This window comes from Glycine soja, chromosome 2 (genome assembly GCF_004193775.1).
Source record: "Glycine soja cultivar W05 chromosome 2, ASM419377v2, whole genome shotgun sequence".
Classification (NCBI taxonomy): domain Eukaryota; kingdom Viridiplantae; phylum Streptophyta; class Magnoliopsida; order Fabales; family Fabaceae; genus Glycine; species Glycine soja.
In genome coordinates, this window is record NC_041003.1 from 15255926 (window position 1) to 15279806 (window position 23881).

Genomic DNA, 23881 nt, shown 5'->3' on the forward strand with positions numbered 1-23881 from the left:
TTGTTATGAAATCACCAAAGACCCCAACGCCAAGAGGACGTTAACGGTACGCGCAAGTAAACGACATCGTCGTTTAAGGTTCGGTGGTAGCAGAGAACAGCATGCACAACGCACGCGCTGTCTGAGGAGCGTAGGAATAAACTAGAGATTCTCACCCCACTAACACCACGTAGTAAGTGTCTATACTATAGTTATGTTGCAGGTTAGAAGTTGGAGCTTTAAAAACCTGTCTAGTCTCAACCGTTCCAGAATAAGGTACCAACTAAACTGTCTTCGAAATCAACAACAATAACTTTTTCTCTCTCTCTCTGACTATGGCTGCTATTCATGATGATGGTCAAGTTGGTTTTGAAGAAGGAATGCTATGGTTACCCTCTCATGTTCTGGACGAGGCATGCGACACTAAGGTCATCTTTTCTCTTCTCTTTCTCTTTAGATACTAGGCTAAAAGTTCTTTTGCTACCCGTGAGAGTTTTTCTATGGAAAAAACTCTTTATTTGAGTAGAAAAGCTCTCAAAACAGACCTTGGTTGACATTATTTTGCGAGATTATTCTATGGCTATGACTTTCTAATCACCCAAGAGCATAAAAAAGTCATGTCAAGACGTAATTTTACACATTTCAATAAAATTCTTTTTATTTTAAGTTTCTTAACTAATGCACTAAGTACATTAGTTAACATTTAAGTTAATCATGCGTGGCTTGCTTCTCTTTTTGGATTTTATTTATAGTTTATAGTGTACTTTCTAGTAATTTGACTGCTATTGAATTGGGTTATATGTGGTTCAATTTATGTGCAGGTATGTTTGAGGAACCGCCACCAAAAGCTCCAAAACCATCAGCAAATGCATCAGAAGCGTCATCATAAATCACCTGGAGAACCAAAATCACAGGTACTGCTTTATTTAATTGCATCCATTCAACACATCTCTGCTTGTGGCTTACGAGGTTCAAGAGACAAAGACTCCAACATGATACTTTTTTTTTTTTTTTTATTTCTTTTGTGTCTGTGTGTGTAAGAGTTTGGTAGGAAAATGCAGGTATGAATTGAAGGAATGAAGGATATGATTAGGCAGATTAGCTAGTAGGCTTAACCATTGATTAGGTTGTAGTGTGGTACTTTAAAAGACGTGTAAGAGGACATATTCCACTTGTCCCACGAGCTAGTGACATTCTGATTAATCATACGTTATCCTCATATTCAGGGCATTTGTCCAATTCCATATGATTTTTGAAGATTTAGCATTATAGGCTCCTTTTTCTTGGGGGTCTATTATAGATGCAGAAAGTAAATTATTACTGGAAACAGAAAGAATACGCCTTTTGCAATTTAATTTCTTTCCCAAAATTAGTTGGATTTTATTCTTTTTAACCAAGTCATAAAGAAAAACATAAAAGATACTAAAAAAAATTAGGCATACCTACACAAGCACATAACTTTAGTGGCTTACATCAGAAAGGTTCTGAAGCATGCAACGTAATAACATTAAATTAGATATATGTTAGGATGCACGGGCTCAATCTGGTATGGAATTTGGAGTGTTTTGAGAGGTGTGTGTGTGACTGTATACAAGATGAGTGAAGAGAAACATAGTTTAGAATTGTAACAAGAAACAGGATCGAATGAAACATTTAAAAGAAGAAAAAAAAAAGAGATACGGTATTCACATTTTGTTAATTAGGTCTTTATACATTCACTTATACCTAATAGTTTCTTCTTTTACTGAAATGTCCTCTCCAGTACTCAAAATCTGCGTATCAAAGGCCAAAACTTGCCACCAATGGTGGACCTGGAATGCGAGCTATTTTCTTAGGATCCGGGCATAGATCATGTGGCACTGGCGTATTTTTACCCCAAAGAGCAGGCACAAACTTTCAACCAAGCAAGAGGCCAGGTAGGAGAACATATGTGCCTAGCACCAATTCCTGCATGAAAAATGAATTGTGTTATTTTTCTCAAGCATGCATGTCTGGGAAATATTGAAACTCGTGTAAACAATTATGTAATCATGATGCATATAGTTTTTTTATTTCTTTATGCACATACATTAAATGCCTACACAAATTAAATGCTCAATTGTACCCTAGAGCTGAGAACTTGCGCGGAAGTTCAATTATTTGAATCACATATATTTTCTGTTGTCTAAAGATTTTTGGCATACAAATGACGTAATAATAGACTCTGCATCCATCAAGAATTTGTATTACTGAATGGTAATTACTGATTATTACGTATGCATATTCCAAAATCTATGTTTTAAGAGCAAATGTATCTTCTATATATAATATGTCTTCTATTATAACTTGAAACATGGCCACAGTCAAAGTTTTTGTCAAGTTCTGCTTTTTGCTTGACCAATCATCCGCAAACATGTAGAATTTGGATTTATATATACACCTTACAGTTGTAATTATCTTGCAGCCTGTGCTCCTATCCTCCTTCCAGCTCGAGTTGTTCAAGCTCTAAATCTTAATGTGCAAGCATTAGGTGTGCTGATTTCACCCCCGCAAGGTCTTAAATCCAACCTTTAATTCATTGAATTGAATTTCATATATTCATTCAAATTTTATATATTTAATTATAATTTTATAAGTATCCTGAAGTTTTAAATATTTGGTACAGCCAATACCCTTATAAATTTAAGCTTTTTACATGTGATATTGTTGACAGAAAAGTTAATTACCCTGACCTTTTATCTGGCTGCAGTTCAGAGATATAACCCGAGATGCAGAGAAGCATACAATAATAATTCAACAGAAAAGAAAAGTGATCAGAAAGATGCGTCCAAGCAATGTCGTTTTATTTCTCAAAACGAATGTTCTTCTCCAGAGATATTTCTCCCAAAGGAATGGACTTACTAGCAAGCTTCTCATTTTCAAAGAGAAAAATTAAATTTGAGAAGCACACATAGGGGAGTTAACATAGGACCGTGCATATAAATAAAATAAAAAATGAAAACCATGCTTTATGCTGAATGCTGAGATGGTTTAAAAGTGCAATTAATTTACTGCTAGCTGTTCTGTTAGATTCTTTGATAATGTATAGGTGTAGTTTTGCAATAATAGATTATTAGCAACCTAAGTCTCAACTCTCAAGAGTCAAGAGGGTCTTGTTTGTAATTGCCTGCTTCAGTATTAATATAGTTATATTCAGTGGTTCTCATTGATATTACAGTAAGTATACAGTAATTTCAGTAGTATTGTTCCTTTTATACCTTTTTTTTTTTTTGTAAGGGTACTTGATGGTTGGACTTGGCAAGTGTATAAATTCCATTCAAATTCAAGTGCAAGGATCGAGAGTATCTAAGAACAAATCACTCGGGGTAGGGGACCCCTTCTCTATGCTCACACTTGACTAACTACAAAAAGAAAAGGTAGACTTGAATTAAATAGAAAGCAAAGTTTGAGTTTTCCAACAATCAAGAGAAGGGAGATGCAATAACCATCAAGTTTAAGGCCGAATTGCACAGTTTAAATTTAAAAAAGAAATAAATAAAGAGGCCATCAAGTTTTAAAACATGGAACTAATACTGGACTCAAGTATAATCGAAATATATGAACATTAGAATCAACAAAGTAATGGAAATAAACCTTAGATCTATTAACCAAATATATCCTTTTAGGATTAAAAAAAACTGGAAATGAACCTTAAATATAGCCTATATCAAAAATCAATTGTTCAATCCAAATAAATCTATAGTCCTTTTTTTTATTGAAAATAAAATATTCTCACATCCAAAAAGTTAAAAGACTAATCCTCCAAATGTACAAATCACCACAATAAGTTTTGTTTCTCCCAATAAAAGCTTACTATATAGTTAGTCATACCAAATTCAAGCATAAACCTATAATCGTACAATAGTTTGCCATACCAAATTGAAGCATTTAGAAAATTCAATTAAAAAACAAACATTCATTAAATATATTTTTCATAGGCCAAATAAATATTATTATAAAAATCGAGAGCCAATAATTATTCTTAACCCCTTTATGCAACTCGAGGAAGGAAACAATATCAAAACTAGGCAGGTGCCTTTATGCAACTCAAGGAAGGAAACAATCTCAAAACTAGGCAGTTGCTTTGGGCACTCAGCATTTTTGTTGGGACACCCAACAACAAAGGTGAAAGGGCTAAAATGTCCTTCACCTTTTCTTTAAATACGGATCGACGATTCATATGACTCATACGGATCGCCGATCCGTATGAGCTTTTTTTTATAATTCATACGGGTTGTTGATCCGTATTCATGTAACTCATATGGATCATCAATCTATGAAATTTTTTTTAAAATTAAAATTTAAAATCCGTATTTATAAAATTGCTAAAACTATTAAAAAAATTACACTACAAAACGAATAAAAAAATATATTTACAATTTTATTTTTTTTAAAAAAAAACTACGGATCAGCAATTCGTATGAACCAATCTGTATGTTTTTTTTAAAAAATTATGCATCTTTTTTTCTTCGATGATGAAAAATCACCCAATTTCATCATATATTCATAAATAACACACGTACACCATCAGAGACAACAAATGCTCAAAATAGGAGGCTAACGGAAGCTAAGGGAAGAAAATTACACTAAAGGAGTTAGATTTTACGAGAAAAAAAAGGTACTAGAAAAATGAAAAATGAAACCTATTATTTATAACTAAAGATACTCAAAAATGCTGGGTGTCCCGAGCAGATGCCCCAAAACTAATGGGCGAAGCCCATGAAAGCCCATCAATTCAAACCAAAATGATTAGACATTATATTATGACGGCTTTTACTTCCTGCACCCCCAAAGGACCCGAACCGACACAAATACTCATGTCTCTCCCAGGCAAGGCTTTCCTCCACTCAATATCACCGTGACCCAAACATCACTGCTGCCACCACCTTACACAACCGCCAAAGCACCCTAATGCATGAAAGAAAGCGTGGAGCCGCAAATGGGATTGAGAACAAAATAGAGGTTTAAAAGTTAACCCTATTCTAGAATACACTGTTTTTTTATATATATACTTTTGGAAAGGTCTTTGCGAAAATATAAAAACAATTCCAAAAAGTTGACTAACTGATGCATCAAAATCCTTGCATGTGGCCTCACCCCGCTCTTCAAGCTAGGAGTATAACAAAGTAGTCCACCAATAATTAGCTTAAAGGCCTATGTGTCACCTAGCCTGGACTAAAAAGAAACACTATTTATGAGTTGGATAAAGAATAATAGACACCTACTAGACATATTATATGTTGATTTTGAATCTTATTTAATTTATAGTTAATTGTACGAATTATTTAAAATTTATTTTTATTTCATCATTATGTTCATACTTTAAAAAAAAAACAAATATTTAAAGAACGATGAGTTTTTTTTAAAAAACATTCCGCAATATCCAACTAATGACAAATAATTTTCAAATTATACATACTTTTTTCTATATTAATTTCAATTGTTCTTAACTACATCGATCATTACATAATTACTACACTAAAACTATAGAATGTCAACTATTTTAATTAATCTACTAAAACTCTAAAGACAACACTACTGTTCCCTAGTTTCTTTTTACTTAATCAGCCTTCCTGACAACACTTATGGGTTTATTTACTAGGCTTCACATCTGGCTTGAATCATAGATACACATGCATCAAGCCATTGTGATTGGACGTACATATAGTGTGGCTTGCAAGAGAAATAGCCAGTTAATTCTACTTGGAATATTCATCCATAAAGCAAGCCATGAAAATTGATGCATGCACCCCCTCTTTGTGCAAAGCCCAAATTAGAATCGTATTAGTCAACGGCATGGGGTATAATTTGGTTAAGTGCCCTCTTCACTTCCACAATGCTGACCTTCTTCCCGTTTGCATGCTCCTTCACCTTAGCCCTCAACTCCGCCACGAACACCCCATTGTTAAGCGAAGACTGCACCCCTATAACCTCTATCCTCACCTCCCTCAGCATCTGCATCACGTCCAGAAGTAACCCTTCTCTGTGACGACACTCAATCTCCAACAGCGCGTCGCTCTCTATGATCGAAACTTGCACCGACGTGGTGGCCTCAACTTCCACTGCCTTTGCCTTCGCCGCTACCCCTTCCACGATCCTCACCTTCCTCTTTTCCATCATCGTCACCCCACTCCTCTGTTGCTCCTTGCTCGAACTGCTACTCGTCCTCTGAACTGCTACCTGTTAGAGATTTCACATTCAAGAGTGTTGTGGTCAAAATAATATATATAAGTTTAATCATTCATTTGCTCCTACATGTATAATATTTATGTTTTTGTTTTAACACTTAAAAACTACTCATTTAGGTTTTATATATTTTTTCATTTTATTAGTCCCTTAGCGTGGAAACTAAAACATAAAAATTATATTAGTATAAAATTAAATGAATAATTATATATATATATATATATATATATATATATATATATATATATATATATATATATATATATATATATATATATATATAAGTGGGACACCCTAGGTTAACTTTTGACGAGATTCACCCTAACTTAAATTCTAAAAGGACAAAACTTAATTAGGTATAATTCTGTAAGTAGTATTTGTACTGTTATTATGTGGTTAGAATTAGTGTATGTTTAGATACCAAGCATAATCGAATTTTAGGTTAATTGATTAGTTTGGATATTTTTATAAACAAAATATTAATACGAGTTTGTTTTAAAATAATTGTCAATAAGTTTATTTTAACCATTAATCAGTCAAAATTATCTCTGATTGATCAACAAATTTAAAGAGAATATGATACCTGTTATGTTTTTCTTAAATTTATTAATCGATCAATGATCAAAACAAACACATACCGATAAATTGTTTTAAAATAAATCAATGTTGATATTTTGTTTATAAAAATGATACAGAATGATCAATGAGCTTTGATTTTAATTTCCAAAATCAAGGTGAATAATTGAAAAATCAGAACAACAAAAAAGTTGCTTTGCTCTTACCGTGAAAAAATAATCGATGGGTGGTGACCGTATTGTAAAACCAAACACGCTCTTATAGTTTCATATAATTTGTACAAAAAATATTTGCATTAAAAAATTATGTTGAGAAACTCTAATTAAAGAACACTGCTTGAAAAAAGTGCTATTTGCGGTGGTTTTCAATCAAAATATCTTAATAACAGGCATAATATTTTAATGCAAACCTGTATCTAAGTATCATCGTTAATTCTAAAATTACCTCTGGGAGCTTGGAACGCTCCTCCGTTAAGCGGTTACGCGCCTCGAGCTCCTGGATCTTCCGCCGCAACTGCTTCACGTACTCGATGGTGTCTCCCAATATCGACGCCTTGTCCATTTTGGTCACGAAGGGGACCAGCGACCGCAGGATTATGAACCTCTCATTCAGCTTCTCGCGGCGGCGGCGCTCGGCCAGCACGTGGTTCGCACTGAGCTCGTCCTGCGGCGTCCCCTTGCCGCGGAGCTTGGTGTCCGCCGCGGTATGGGGAGAACTCTCGCCGGGGTTCTTGGCGTGGAGGTGCGGGACCGTGAAGAGGATGTACTTGAGGAGCCACTGGCTGGTGCCGTCCGCCGCCGGGTGGAAGTGGTGGCTGGCGCGGCTGCTCCATTTTGCGAATGCCGAATGCGTGGAGTATGTGTTGTAGCCAATGGAGGAGGGTGAGGCGAGCCACCGTGTGGTCTGGTTTTGGAGGATGTTGGACACCGTTTGAGAGTAGTGAGTGTCCTCTTGGGTCAAGTCTTCTAATGGATGAAGGGCTTCAAAGTAAAGATATATGCATGTAAACATATTAAAATTATTAATTATATTCAAAGTAAGGATGTTGGACACCGTTTGAGAGTAGTGAGTGTCCTCTTGGGTCAAGTCTTCTAATTATATTTCTCTTTTTTGTTATATAATTAATCTTTGAGAAAAAAATTATACTGCCAATGTAAAAAAATTATATTGTAGTCCAATTAGAAATCAATATTTAGGATAAATTTGTGAACTTTAATCAAATTGTCTTAAAAGATATATAAATTGGTAGTTTTTAATTGAATAATATTCTATTTATATTGTCAATGTATCATTATTAAACTCTTAATTTTTTTATAGATGTATTTATAAGTAAAAAAAATGTTTTGTTCATGCAAGGTTTAATAACACTCCCTTACACGCCATATAAAATAATTTTAGAAATAAAAAATAATAAAAAGTGAGAATACATAATTGGCACTTATTGAGATGAAAAAATGTTATAGAAAAATGTAGGATATGATATGCGATATGAGATAATATGAAAAGAGAAATTAAAAAAATAGATATTGATGAGATATTTTTAATTAAAGGGTATATTTAAATATCATTATTTTGAGTAAAATGAACTATTATTTCATTGTTTTATTATTTGTTATAGAAGATAGCATTTATATATAGCTATTTTAACTTTTATCCATTTATTTATCTTTTACTACAGTCTATATACACATCTCGAAAATATATCTAAAAACTAATTTGTTGTCCATTTCTGTTGTTCATGAAACATTTCCCTATTTTTTTTAGTAGATGTATAACGAAGTGTAATAAAAGTTGATTTAATAAATCAGGACTTCTAATTAATTATACATCTAAAAAATATGTCTAAAATTTTTTTTTTTTTTAAATTCCGTCCGAGATTTTGTGGTGTTTTGAAGTAGCGGTATCGGCTAAAAACATAGATATGTATTTTCCCTCAAACAGAAAATAAAAAGAAGATTTTGTACATCTTCTCTTATTTGTCATTTTCTGTTGAGGTTATAATATCTACGATGTTTTGGATTTATCTTCCAACTTGTCGAATGCTTAGGTTGGTTGATTTTTGGAATTTTTGATCCAGACAATGCTTATCTATACACACATGCATCTATTCAATAAGCAATGTTTTTTTTTCTTACTCTTCTGTTTTCGACACACCGGATCAATCTTTCCCCTTCTTCTGCCTATGCCAGACAATATATACTTATCGGCAATTAATTAATTCTAAGTTAGACAAGGCTCCTACCTAGAGAAGATACTCAAACAATTATTATTTAACGAGTATTACGTCGGTTTTTTTTCCCTTTCATTTAGGATCACAGTATACACATGATGAAAATATATAATTAATATTTACTAAAACTATTTGTTTGTCTTTAGTTTTGCTATTATTATAACATTTTAATACGATCATTTTCTATCTTTTTTTTTAACACTCACCATATACCCCTTGTTTTTTCTGTCTTCTTTTTATCTATCACTTTCTCTTCTCTTTCTGTTGTCACAGTCTTTACGTGTGTACATGGACATGGCGTAAAGCATCTTTATCGTGATTCTGACATATTTGCATGGGGAGCATGAAAGTGTGTTTACGTACATATATACTGTGCGGGGGAAGTGGTCAGGAAGTGTCTACCTTCGGTGGCTCAGCATTAAACTCAATTGGATGGTTTCGAACTTTAGATGAGGACCCCCACCAAATGGTCCAAGACCTCAAATTTATTAGGATGGACCACATGCCCTAGTTAGTCAGAAATTATTACCAAGTGTAAGATTATTGGAATTGGATTTAGTGGATTCAGGCAATTACACAGTCACAAATCTGGACAGTTAATGAAGATTGAACAGTTCATATTTTGACTTTTTTATTTTAAGTCTCACCTATGAGTTAAAATATGATTCGTATGATATTCATTAGATGATCATCATTATATAGCTAACTACATGAATGCGTTAAAATTTCCAACTATAGTATATTATATTAATGTGCACTATCTAATAATTTCTTCCTAGTCAGTCATCTACATAGTGTGGTCATGTAGTTACTTCAATGGCCTACATAGCTAGAAGCTACAATTCGTTTTTCAAATTTAATAAACTTACTGTATGCTATACCGTATTTCTTAGGTGTTGAAAGTTTGATGGGTTGATGGAGTGGCTCTGCTAGTTGTTATGTTATATGAAGCCAAATATAATTTGTGTGTATGTGTCTAATGTCAAACTAAATAACTATCAGTTTACCTGAAGTCGGTAGTTGAACTTGCATGGGTTCTTGACTTGAGCTCCACCTTCGAGTTGACTCAGCCTGCCTTGCCTCATTGCCACCCTGGCTCACCGCAAGCAAATGAAAGTCTGAGTCCAGGTTGTTTGATCCATCGTTCGGCGACCCGAGTCGAATGTCCTCTGGCATCTCCAGCTGCATCAGCTCGCTGGGCTCTGCCACCGTTGATGGTCTCAAAGTTTGGCAGGCAATACCGTCTCCAGTTTCATCTTCGGAACCGGATTCCACCTCGTCCTCTTCTTCCTCCTCCTCTTCCTCTTCAATATCCTCATCCATGTCATCATTTAGGTTGCACTTGGCGGCAGGTGGGTCCACCATGGTGTACATGACTGTGGGGATGTGGTCGGAGGAGGTAGGGTTGGAGGTTGAGTGCTCCGATAGGGCAGGCTTTGGCCTGAGAGGGATGAGATGGTCTATGAAAAAAGTCTTCACGTGTTGGATGAAGCTAAGATCTTCTTGAACCTAAGCAACAAAAATTAACATATATAAGACAAAAGGCACGGTGATTAGGTTAGGTTCACATTGCTACATATCCTTAGGGTTTAGGGTTTTAGGATTCACGAGGTGATCAAAGTGAGGACTAGTTGGTTACCTTATCTGTTGTCCCAAATTCAACGACGCCATCCAATAAAGGAATGCACACCACGGTCTGCAATTCGTATGGCACAAATCACAAATCCATCATTTTATATAAAAATAAAATATTTATTTATTATTTTGATAATTCTTTTCTGTCTTATATTAGCTAAACTTGAATGGATTTTAAAAGAAATGTGTAAAAAAAAAAACACCAATGAAAAAGAAAGAATGGTTGGTTACCTGTATACGAGCACTCTAGCCGTGGAAAATGTTGCAACAGGAAACCACAGGGAATACAAGTTAGTAAATAAATTAATCAACAATTAACCTTCATGTCAGTTAATAAATCCAAAAGAAAAACCACCTTTTGTAACTTCCTTTACATGTGAAAATTTTCAGATCAATTCCTTTGAATAATCAAAAATATTTTATTTCACATAAATAATTTTTTACGTGTTTACACTTGTTTTTACGTGTAAGAAGTTATTGAGTGAATATATTTTTTTAATTACAAAAATTATACGTAAATGTAACTGAAAAAACACCTTGGCTAGAATAGCTCGTGAAAATGTTTTGCTGTCCACCTCGTTTGCACCAGTGAGCCATAGATGCTGCCTCCTGGCATATGCCTTTCCAGGCAACCTTGTGGTGAAATTCAGTAAAATGTGTCAAACACAAAAAAAATCCAATCATTTTTGCAAATCCTATGCTGCAATAACTAAACTACTACAAGTACTATTGAAATCAAACTAGAATTAAAAATTGCCTCTATCGCAACATTATTTGCACCAAGAGTATCTTAGCGGCTCTCTTGACACACTTATTTGTAACCTAAGTAATTTCATTGTAAATTTTACTCTTTTACACACTTTATCATTTCACCAAGGATTATTTATTTTTAAAAATTCAATACTTAAACTATCAAAACTATTAAATTGTTTTTTTTTAAACCAAAAATAAAGAAACAATTATTAAAAGTATGTTACCAAAATTTCCGATAATTGTATAAAATCTAAGCAATCACAAATAATGATTTGCTTCGTGCAGACAGATGAAGATCCTGATATGTTAAAAAGGAACACAATAATGTCCTATTATAATATTAGACAAAGATAAAAAAAAAAAAAACAATTATAGTGATATCTACAATTGTCTATATGTAGTTCACTCATTTAGTTTTTATATATTTCTCTCGTATAAGATATACTTCCTGCGGTCAAATTAAACTCTTGATGTTTTAGCTTCTTCTTATTTTCTTTTTCTTTTAAAATTTTGATGTTTTAAAGATTCTGAGTCTTAATAATTATTTTCTTCCACGTTATATCTCTATTTGACATAGCCTAGATTTCAAAATTACTCTCATCATAAACATTAAATGAAGATATTTTAAATTAAATACGTAGCTTGTGAATAATATTAAATATTTCTTAAATTGTGCACAGTAACTTTAAATATCATAAGTTTTGGTTCAGAGAAAGTATAACATTGTTACGTTAACATGAAATAATTTAAATCCCACATAATCCGATAGTGCCATTAAGTTATTGCACTATTATTACATTCCTAATATAGTCCTACTCCACTAAGCTCTACTAAACTTTTTATTTGTCCTTCTCCCAACAATAGCGTCTCTTACAGAATATATATATAGATAAGCAACGCTATCATTTATAGCTTTGTGTGTGTGTGTATAGACCAGCCTAAATTCACAGCCTACCCTTGCATAATTGACAACTAAATAGCTTGCTGCAATATTTGGTAGGAACATGCACCCATCTTATATCAGGACCAATTGATGTTGTATATCCCCTTGATGGGTGCGAAAACGGTATCATCAATTTGGGAGAAACTAGGAAGCTATAGACGAAACATCAATCAACCAAAAACGGATTTCTAAAGGTGTCCCTGGGTTTGATTTGAGTGTTTATTTTGAAAATAATTTTTATTTTAAAACTTTTAAGATTTAGAAAATAAATATAAAAAAATACTCTAAAATGTTATCGTATTTTTATTTCTTAAAAAAAATAAAAATGTTAATTTGTTATTTTCAGTTTTAGACCTATTTTTTAAAATATGTTCGGAGAAAATATTTTCTAAATTTTAAGCAAACATATTTCACTTTTATTTAAAAATAAAAACAGAAAATAATCAAGTCACCTAGTATTTATTTTTCCCAAATGAAAATATTATGGCGAAAAAAGTTTGATCCTAGAGGAGGGAGAAGGAAAGGAAGATGGAACTGTGATTGCGAAAGCTTCCGAATGCAGGATGCTAGCAAGCAGTAGTGGCATTTTTTTGCAGCTATATTTGCTATAAGTTTTGAAGGCATTAATTTGTCTAGTTTCTCAAAATAGGCAATTCCATCTAGCAGCACTTTTCTTCATGCATATAATTAATGCGCAACTAAATACTTGACCAGCTCAGCAAATTCTATTTTGACAGAATGGCCTGATATATTCCCCAACACATTCTAACATAACTCTCAATATAAATGTTGTCAGTTTGACAGATTTACGTAATTTAACTGCGCTTCATTTACTCCTGGAAGAAGAATATGAGAAACACTCGAATCTTGGAAGAAGAAGTTTAAGTCCCTCTGCTACCTTTTGGCAGAGACAAATTGATGCCATATATACGTGAAAAACTTCCAACAGAGTGAAATTGCGAAATGTTTTACCGTCTGTTGTCAACAAATTCCTTTCAATATAGAATCCACACTAAAACGTCCTTTTTAGTAACATCTCTTTTATACAATATTTTGAATAAAAACTTTTTTATTGATTCAAATGTGTTAGGATTTATTAAAAGATTTTATTGAAGGACACCAGTATTAATTCTTATTTATTTATTAAAAGATTTTATTCACAAATTTGTAAATTTAAATAAATTTCTGTAAATAATAGAGAGGGTATTAAAGAAAATGTTATTAGCATTTTTCTTTCAGTTTGTATATATATCTTGCTTCCTACCGACACTTCATAAATTAGAAGCTACTCATATTGCATTTAAACTACACTCACTGAAGCCTCTGCGCCAGTCTGCATGCCTCACCAAAATGCACTTCTCACTGAGGGAAATTGCATTGATAACTTCTAGCCAAAGCTCTTTATGAGAAAATGATTTAACGTCTTTAATTTTCTCTAAACAAAGTAAGAAAGGCGCTTGTTTGCAAAAGCTAAGTTAGCACAAATGGAAAGGTATTAAATTTTTTCAGCTGCTATATATTGTTGCATTTAAATTCACAAGTCACGTTAGCTAGCCTCTCCCTTTCTCTTTCACTAAGGGGGACTCTAATATTTCTATCCACCCTTTGCTAAAGCTACCGTTCCACTTACCTTCAAAGGGAAACTTGAATTATGGACTGAAACTATACTTATCTAGAAAAATGGCCTATCAGAAAGAAAAATTCATGGCATCGAATATAGTTCATATTTAAAAAGAAGTCTTAAAGAACCAATAAAGTTAAAGTTAAATTAGATTTCTAAGTAAAGACAATAAAAGCTTTATGAGAAATAATGAATCATGACTTACCCAACACCAGGAGGAAAGGAGAATGAGACACACATCAAATAGAACCATTCAGATTCTGTTAAGTCCTCCGGCGACAAGGCAGCACAAGGCCGGCGAGTCGGCGGATTTGTCTCTCCGACTGACAATGATTCATAAAGTTCTCTAAGTTGCTGACTTCTTTGGAGAGAAGCCTCCTCAGCACTCACCTCCATTGGTTGCACCGTCTTCCGTGTCTTAATTGCTCCATTGTAGTAACCATCACCCCAAACCAGAATCCTAAATCAATATAACATATAATTATATGACCTTAAAATTTAATTTGTTACAAGTGTCACTCTCACACTCATAGTCATACATGTGTCGGTTACAGAAACTAATTAGGAAACATTAATTAGAAGAGTAATTAATTAATGAATCATTATCATATGAGACAACTTGTGTGTATAAAGTGAACTAATAACTACTAAACGTACACTTGCTGTGGACAAAGTTGCCAGAAGAGGCTGTAAGTCCAGTGAACAGATTGCACCGCAGCCTGCAACATGCTTTGAAGGCCAGTGTCTAGTGGCGCAGTCATTGTTTTCCCAACAGGGTTTTTGAAACAGCAGGCTTTCGGTTACTCCTCTGGAACCATATCTATCTTCCTTCAAAATACTTACCCAGAAGTGGGAAAAAAAATTGGCTTCTGAGTTTTGGTGAAGTGTAAATAGGCAATGAAAATGAGTGTTGGCGTGGATCTGAGCCGAAAATCAAACCTTTTATTTATTCCCAATGAAAAAGAAGAGAGAAAATAAGGCAAAGGGAACTTCCAAGGAGAGAAGAGAAGAGAAGAGAAGGTAAAGAAATTAAGTATAGACCTGCAGATGTGTGTGTGTTGCGTATAGGAGAGAAAGAGATTTTAAAAAGGTGTATGACTTTCAGGTGGTAAGAAATGCTCAGAGAGAGAGAGAGAGAGAGAGAGAGAAATAGGGTTTTGAAACGGAAGAGAATGGTTTTGACTGGTTGGTCTACCAGACAGTTCTAGCTAGCTATATGCTTTCTGAATGATGAGACTGAGGAGGCTGCGCTGTGTGGTTTGTTAGTTGTGTTATTATATATTTTTTAGGATTTTGGTGTTAAGAGAGAAAAGGAAATTGTTTTCTTTTTTAAATCTATTTGGGTATATATACTTCATTGAGGAAAAGTCAGACAGAAAGGATTAATCGATGTGTGATAGACGTTACGATAAGAAAGAAACAAAGAGAAAATGCCAAAAAAAAAAATTAAAATGAAAATAGATGTACGAAAATGAAGCACGAGTATACTCTGTGTGAAAAAAACATGAGGATTATGTGATGCCACTCAACACTAATCACAAACACAAGGATAGAATTGTTAACTTCTAAATTATGGGCTCAATTATGATATTGGCCTAGTGTAAAGATTATGAGAAATGTTAAAGAATATATTTTTCTGAATACATTTTTATTATTGATTAAAATTCATTGAAGTTAACCATTTGTTTTAGGTAGGTCTTATTTAATAATATTTTGTTGATAATAAAATATTTTTTATTTATAAAACTCTAAAGATAAATATCAGAAGACAAGACTAGCCTTGTCATAGTTAATAGATGCAACGACCCAAAGTTCATGATTAAAAGGGATCAAAAAATTGAGGATTAAGCAAAGTTATAAATATCTACCAATTTATCCTAATTTTAATTTTTTAAAATAAAATATTATATATAGAGAGAGGAGGAGAGAGTTTTATAATGAAAATAATTAATATATCATTTTTATTTCTTAGCTATTCTATTAATAATCTTACGAGATATTTTCAATTCAATTAACTGACTCATAACCTTTTGACTCGTGGACTTTTTTTTTATTTCTCAATTTAAGTTTCTAGCTAAAAACTCTAACATAAATTTGAATTTCATTTTTTTAATTTCTACCGTTATACGTTCATGTGCTTATGTTACTAAGAAGTCTAAACCAGTTTATTTAACAACTTGTATAAACTATTATAAACATAAATTCAATTTGTATGGATAAAAAATACTCTCATTTCTATTTTCTTTTGCTTTTGAAGTATTATAATTTTTCTTTTATTTATTTATATATTTTGTATTTTAAAATTAATTATGCAAATTGACCCACCAACCTTTTATAAAATGGGTAAACTAGCTAGTATTCCAGATCCAATTTTACAGAAAGTGAGTTGGATTCATGTTTTACGTGCGTCGAATCAAGTTGTTGATGCCTTAGCGAAACTTGAGCTTGATCTTCATTATTCTTTATGCCTCTTTGATGTAGTTCTTAATTTCATTGCTAATGTATTGAGAGTAAATCTTGCTTGTATTAAATTTTTCTAGCTTTTATAAAATTTTACTTTTTTTGTAATCACACGTCTATTAGACTTGCACATGTGATTTGGGTTGGATTTTAGTTAGATGCAAAACTTTAAATTTCTCACTCAATTCAATTTTAATTAGGTTCATTAAATTAAAATCAATCTAATTTAGTACTCCAATCCAACACATAAAAATATAATTGGATTGGAGTTGGATTGGATGTATTTGTAGATTGGATTTGATCCACTCACACCGCTATTTATAAGGATTAAAAATATCTTTAATTAAGTATTTATTTGATAAGCCCTTATAAAATGAGAGTTTATTCATAACCTCATAAAAGGTAAAATATTGAAATAGATAAAAAAAATATTTTTTTAAATTAAATATTCATGAAGCATATCAAAATAATTAAACAAAAGAAATATAAATTATTTTTATAATTTTAAATAAGTTATGACATTTGTCTCATAATTACTTATACAAAATATTGGATATAATAACAATAATGTCGACGAATGGTAACTCTCCATCAATACATAGTTCAATGTGTTTGTATTCCACAAGAAACTATATTTAAGACATAAAATTCTCTTGATTTTAATACCTTTTGAGTGGATTTAACTTCATTGAGAGCACCCTTATGAATTTGATTTAAATATTACGTGTAATTATCTCTTGTCTCAAGGTCATTAGGATTTTTTTGAATCAATCTCTTGATTAGTTTAGTTGTGGTGGTGATATTGATATGTGTTACATCAAGGATTTATTGGGTAAAGTCAACAAGGTTTGCATTAGCTACTCTACTCGACTTTGAATTGAGAAGATTAAAACAAAATATAGGATTTTCAGTTTGCCAAATAGCATCCAATTCTACACCTTGGATTGCATAGGAGGATGCAACAAATAAAAGGTACACTAACACTAAGGAAGGAGGAGAAGTTATGAGACATTATTGACTTTGTCTTATTTCTTCTTTCTTCTTCTTTGACTTTTTGTTTAGTCTTTTTGTCTAACTTCTTTTATGTTTCTCAAATGAAAATAATGGTGTATATAGGTTCATTTCATAAAATTTAATGTAATGTGGTTGTTGTTCAGTTGTAGCAACTTCTAAAAAGAGCCTTATACACCTAACACTACACCTAGATTTATTAGTTTATAGTTAATTTATCAATAATATACTCAAATCTTCTGGAGAATGTTTGACAACCTAAATAAAGAAAAAAAAAATAGTTTTTTTTACATCACCTGTTAGGAATAGACTAGATTGACTATCTTGCCTTGATTTCTATTTTTAATTTTTAATTTTTATTTTATTTATTAAATTTGTGGATAAATTCTTATGATATATCCACAATTGTAGTCATCATATATTCATATTTTTCTTTGTGAAGATATTGAAAACTTTAATTAATTATTATAACTGCATTTAATATTTGCATAATTAATTCTGCAAGGTAAGTGTATCTTGATAATAAGGTAGATTATGTAAAATATTTGCAAATGAAAATTAGTTAAGAAGTTAATATGGCCATGATAGTTAATCTGAATACATACATTTTAAAATGTATTCATCCCGTCTCAAGTATAAGAATTTCTTTTTCAACTTTTCCTTCATTAAAATTTGGCATCGGGAATAAAAAAGTAGTTGAAATTAACACCTCAATTAAATGAAGGATATTTTAGAGATAATAATATTAAATAAGGTAAAGTTAGTTGAAATTTTCTTATATATGAGACCAAGAAAAGAGTGTTTTTTATTCTTACATTAGAGAGTACTCATTGTAGCTAGAAGTGACATAGAGAATACTTAATTGTAATAAAATAATTGATTAATGAAATCCTTCAAGTTTTGAAGGAGAACTAAACGTAGCCAAGAATTCAGATGAATTAGTATAAAACCTTTGTGTTTTTTTTATTATTTTTATATAACTAGTTCTTTTCTATGAGTTACTTCTACACTATTGTATCCAAGTTTTGTGAACTGGTTTTTTAAGTACAATGTGATTTTGAACCCTTTGGACGAAACCCATCGTCCATTGATATCTGGTTTTCGAAAGACTAAGGGTGAATTTGGTTTGCATTTTCATTTTCTGAAAACTGCTTTCATTTTCAAAAGATTAGAATTCTAAAAACATGTTTGATTTGACTTCTTGTTTTCTGTTTTCGGGAAATAAAAACACTGAAAATTTATGATATATTAACTTCTTGTCCTTTTTGTATTTTTAGATTTGCTTAAAATTACATTCCTTGTTATCGCATTTTCATTTTACCCAAAATGAGGTTTCTTTTTTGAACTGAAAACACTGAAAACAAAATTTTATTGTTTTCATTTTCTGGTTGTTTCCTATTTTCATTTTCATTAAAAATGTTTTCAAAAATCCAACCAAACACATTTTTATCACCATTTTTTGTTTTCACTGAAAATGAAAACAGAAAACAGTCAAACCAAACACCCTCTAAGTTTTTATCCATCTCACTATTCAACTACCCTTTTAGTGTATTTAAAGTACTTCACAAACCATGCTGAAAAGTTTCATGTTGGTTTGTAGGGAGTGTCATTGATCTCAAAAGTAGCTAAAGTAGATTGTTGAGGTCTAAAAAAGGATTACCTATGAAGGGTTCTAATCGGTGGAGGATTTTGAGCAACGAAGAATTGAGTGAAGTGTCACCGTGTGAAGTGTCGTAGTGTGTAAGCTGTTGAGAAGTTTACGACTAGGAATGTTACATGTTACAAAAATCACCTTCAATGACAGCACCCGATGAAGAAAGATTATGAAAGGAGTTGGGAAGGGACCTCATGTGTAAGATGTACGATAAACTTATGGATCTTAGATCAATCCAAAGACGATAAATGATAGTGCATGGTGGACCACCCTAAAATCCGTCAATTAATTAATTATTTTATCACTATATTGGTAAATCATGTCTAAATTAATTTTAATAATAAAATTAAATCTATTTAACTTCATAATCATATAAATAATTTTATTATTTATTTTTTATTATTTATCTTAAATACTACCTCCGTTCTTTTTTTATTGGCTGTTTAAGGTTATTTTGCAAAAATAAAAAATACAATAAATTTTATTAATTGTATTAAAATCGTTTTATGATTTCCTATTTCATCTTTTTTTTCAATCGGTAATAAATATATGTATAAATTAATTAAAGATTAAAAGTCAAAGTAAATTCCTAATTGATAAAATAGTAACTAATGTGATTTTCAACTTTGTAAAGGATAAATAAATATTTTTTAAAAATCCAACAATTAAAAAGGAACGGGGAGTAGTTATACACTCTTTTATATTGAATATAATAATTAGCACCACCAATGTTTGTCGCATTAGATGTCGAATGGATGCAAAAGTAAGTGACCAGTAGTGCAATTTAACGAGGGCAAATCAAAAGGAATTTATTTTTTAAAATTGTGTTCCTCTTCTAATATTTTAAAATGAACGATTAAAATGAACGAGCATAAGTTAAGAATAAGTTAACAACATTTTAATATATATACATGACATTTCAGGTAAGAGGAATTTTTTATTATGAGAGATGAGAGAATTAAATAATAGTTTTTTTTCACTTTGTTTAATTTACAATTAAATCTGGACTTTTTACTTTAAAGAACTATTATTTAATCTTCTCACCTCTTATAATAAAGCATTATTTTTACATGATATGGCCTCATATATATATATATATATATATATATATATATATATATATATATATATATATATATATATATATATATATATGATTAAATTTGTTAAAAATGATAACATTATAAAAAGCGATACTAAAATCCAGTACTTTGTACTTTTAATAATTTTAATTAAACTTAAATAACTTTTGTTTCTCATAAAATATGGTATTTTTTTATTTGGTCTCTGACATTTTTTTAGCTTTAATCCTTATAATTTTTTTATTTTTTATTTTAATTTTTATTAAGTAATAATATTAAATGATTATATGATAATGATGTATATATATCATTAACTTATGACACTATCAAGGAGTCTAATAAGATAATAATTAATCACATAATTTTTTTGTTAGTTATATTTTTAAATTTCTCATCAACTAATTTAAACAAATAAAAAATATTTAAAATCATATTTTACTAAAAAAGTAATTACATATCATTTCTCATACAGATTGATAACATCAAAGTTAATAAGTTGTTAATGTTATTATTTTATTAGAAATTAATGTTATCACTTAAAATAGAAATTAAAATAAGAAATTGTAAAAACTAAAATAAAAACATTTTTTAAAAGACTAATAAAAAATCTTTTATTCTATTTTATAGAGACTAAAATAAAATATATTGAAAGGAGTTCATTAATGATTAAAAGTCTTGTTCTTAATTTTTTTTTTTTACTGCTATCAGTTTTACCACTTTCCGAAAAAGAAATAATGCAAGACAGTGGACGGTACGGAGGATTTCCGTGGCACGGAATTTAATTAAATCACCAAAAGCGTGAAAGCTGAAACAAAACAATCCCTGGAAATCTCACCGAATAAAGAAAGAATCAGAGGTCTCTTGGGACCGTCGTAAAAAAATTAAAAAAATATTTATGAAAAAGTTATAAATATAAAAGTAATTAGAGGTAATATAATTTTTTATTTCTTAATAAAAATATTCTATCTCAAATTCTCAATCACTTCCCTTACTTAAATTAGGTACGTTCAGCAGCAGAGTGGGAAGAAAAATACTAGTATTAATTTTGCATATGATTTATATAAAAAATATCAAAAAATTAAATAAAAACTTTAATGACTATATCTTACTAGTATAAAACAAGTTTATATGACAACTCAATCATAATTATAATTAATTGATTGCATGAGTTTTAACATAATTATTATAAAAATCAATAAATTTATCTTATATAATAATTATTAATGAATGACTTGTAAATTTATTTTATATTATGAGCATATAATTCTTTTTCTTTAAAGAAAAAAATATGTGATGTAATAAAAGAAAGATGTATATTTATATAAAATTGTCATTTTTATATGTGAAAGAATAATTTATATAGAGAGAAAATTTGTGATCATTCACTTTATGTGTGAAATTTTTTTTGACAAATGACAACTCATGTACCACAAAGTGGATTAATATCTGATTTATTAGATTAAAGGATAACTGTATTCTTTAACATAAGAAAAAAAATTGTTTCCTAATTTCTGTTGACAAAAAAAGATGAAGGATTATTAATTATTTTTCCTTCAAATGAAAACAATACGCGTTTGATGCTTGCTTTGTGTGAGCCATTAAGGCTCTTAATTTGCGTCTAACGATGCTGACTAAGTTAACACATTTGAAGCTACTCTACCGTACGATCCCCACCTTTTGGTAGTGCTGTTGACTATAGATGTCTTGGGTTCCAGGTGTTAATTATTAGTGGCAAGAGCAGTTCATACGAAGTTGCAAGGAAGGAGCAGAATTAAGCTATTTTGTTAGATAAACATACGCTGGTGGAGGCAGATACCAAAATATAAGTCATGTCAAGGGCTCAATTTCATATAACTCTGTTAAAGCGATTTTGTTTGCTCATGGCCGCCAGAAAATGGTGCTTTTGTGACAGTGCCATCAAAATGATCCAATTAGGTTGTTACTGCTGTTCGTGCCAACCAAACAAACAAGTATTTTAGGCTAATTTTGAGTTAATGAGTGGCCTTACACGGTTACTCCCTTAATTAGTTTAATCATTATGCGTTATATAAAACTCCCTCCAATCCAGAATATATGATATTTTTTTTAAAAAAATTATTCCAAAATATATGTTATTTTATAAAATTAATGTTAACTTAAATACTTATATTTATAAGATTACTTTCAATAAATACTTTATAAGAGTAGTACATAAAAAAATAAGCCATTAATTAAAGAAATAAAAAATATATTAGGAAGTCATGTAATGTTTTTTTGAAATTCAATAAATTAATTATATGTATCCAGAGACTAATTGAATTTAAAACACTACAAATATCGGAAACATAATACCTTGAAGTCTTAGCTAAACTATCGGCTACATGGTTGGCTTGTCTCTTAATGAAATTCATTCTAGAATTTCGAATACTAAGCTGAATGCACATCTTTTATCCATGAAAGGGCCTCAGCTACTTTTGGAGAGGGAATAGCAGGGAAGGTGGCTGTTTTTGCTTTGATAAAAGCACTGTTATCATCCCCAATGCACCAAAGGACAGCGTCAACGTTCCATTTGATAAACCCATTTTCAGGCGGTTGCCATAATCGACTATGCACTGCAATGTCATCTTTTTTTCTTTTTTTTTTTTTTGTTACACGCATGTATAATAATAATAATAGTATTTTTTATAAAACCAAATCATGACAATAAGTTATTTTTTACTTTATTTCTCTTTAATCAGACAATTTATATTTCCGTATATATTCTATTTTTATATGTTTTCTCACTTATTCACTTTGATTCCTTATTTTTATATTCAACACAACTAAATATTATCTAATAAATTTCATCTAATTATATCTTAAAAATGTATTATTAATATTTTTCAACCTATAATTATATATATACTATAAGTTAATATCTCTTTTCACTAGGCATGACAGTTAAAGTTGAACTCGTGGGTACTGGTTCGATCTCATCTCAACTTTAACGAGGGAAAGTCCACCTTTTTAATTAATAATTATATATAATTATTAATTAAAATCATACATATTCAAAATATATATATATAATAAATTACATAATTATTTAAGTTTTAAATATGTTTTTTTATGTAATATACTAATTTTTTATATTATTATCAATTAATTTTATTTATTTATTTTGTAACCTGATTTTGTTTAGATTTTTACATTTGACACTTGTGCTTAGTATTGGTCTCTTAAGTTATAATCTGGTGAACTATCAGAATTTCACATCATCACTTACAAACTAATAGAATATCAAGTCATTACTTAAAGAATTTACACTAACAACAAATATTAAATGCAATTTTTTTTTTAAATCAGATAACAAAATGAATGAAAAAACTTAATAAGTAATCATCTGAAAAATAAATATATTACATATATGAAAATATATTTAAGCCATTATTTAAAGATCAATTACTATTTTTTCGAAAGCTATCTATCCATCTAATCTCTAAAACAAATGTTCTGATGATTTTTGGACACTGCACAATGCCAATTAAGACTCTCTTGACCCTCTCCATTTCTTATGAACATTTTCCAGAATAAATATATCCTTAATAACGAGGGATTAGGAAAGAACATTCCACATGTCTGCGTAATAAGGTACACTCTCCCGTGTGCAAGCCGTGTTCCACTAAGGTTTAGTGCACTATGTTTATTAAAAAGAAAAAAGGTTTAGTGCACTAATTAAGATCTTGGTGGTACTTGCTTCATTTTCTTTCTTAGT

At 30.8% G+C, this 23881-nt stretch overlaps 2 protein-coding genes across 2 annotated transcripts; one reads left to right on the forward strand and one right to left on the reverse strand.

Moving 5' to 3' along the window:
* The first annotated feature begins 241 nt into the window (after positions 1 to 241).
* Positions 242 to 3181, forward strand: LOC114390129. The gene is made up of 5 exons (XM_028350815.1): positions 242 to 407; positions 801 to 893; positions 1742 to 1895; positions 2423 to 2512; positions 2708 to 3181. Exons 1-5 carry the CDS (start codon positions 315 to 317, stop codon positions 2860 to 2862), a joined length of 585 nt encoding a protein of 194 aa, XP_028206616.1. The 5' UTR covers positions 242 to 314; the 3' UTR covers positions 2863 to 3181.
* Positions 3182 to 5395: 2214 nt separating this feature from the next.
* Positions 5396 to 14992, reverse strand: LOC114390147 (basic helix-loop-helix protein A-like). Its single transcript, XM_028350836.1, has 8 exons — positions 14599 to 14992; positions 14147 to 14401; positions 11161 to 11257; positions 10856 to 10870; positions 10629 to 10685; positions 9997 to 10498; positions 7204 to 7739; positions 5396 to 6177 (listed from the first exon to the last, which is right to left on the reverse strand). The coding sequence occupies exons 1-8, from the start codon at positions 14700 to 14702 to the stop codon at positions 5782 to 5784; spliced, it is 1962 nt and encodes a 653-aa protein (XP_028206637.1). The 5' UTR covers positions 14703 to 14992; the 3' UTR covers positions 5396 to 5781.
* Positions 14993 to 23881: the final 8889 nt, after the last annotated feature.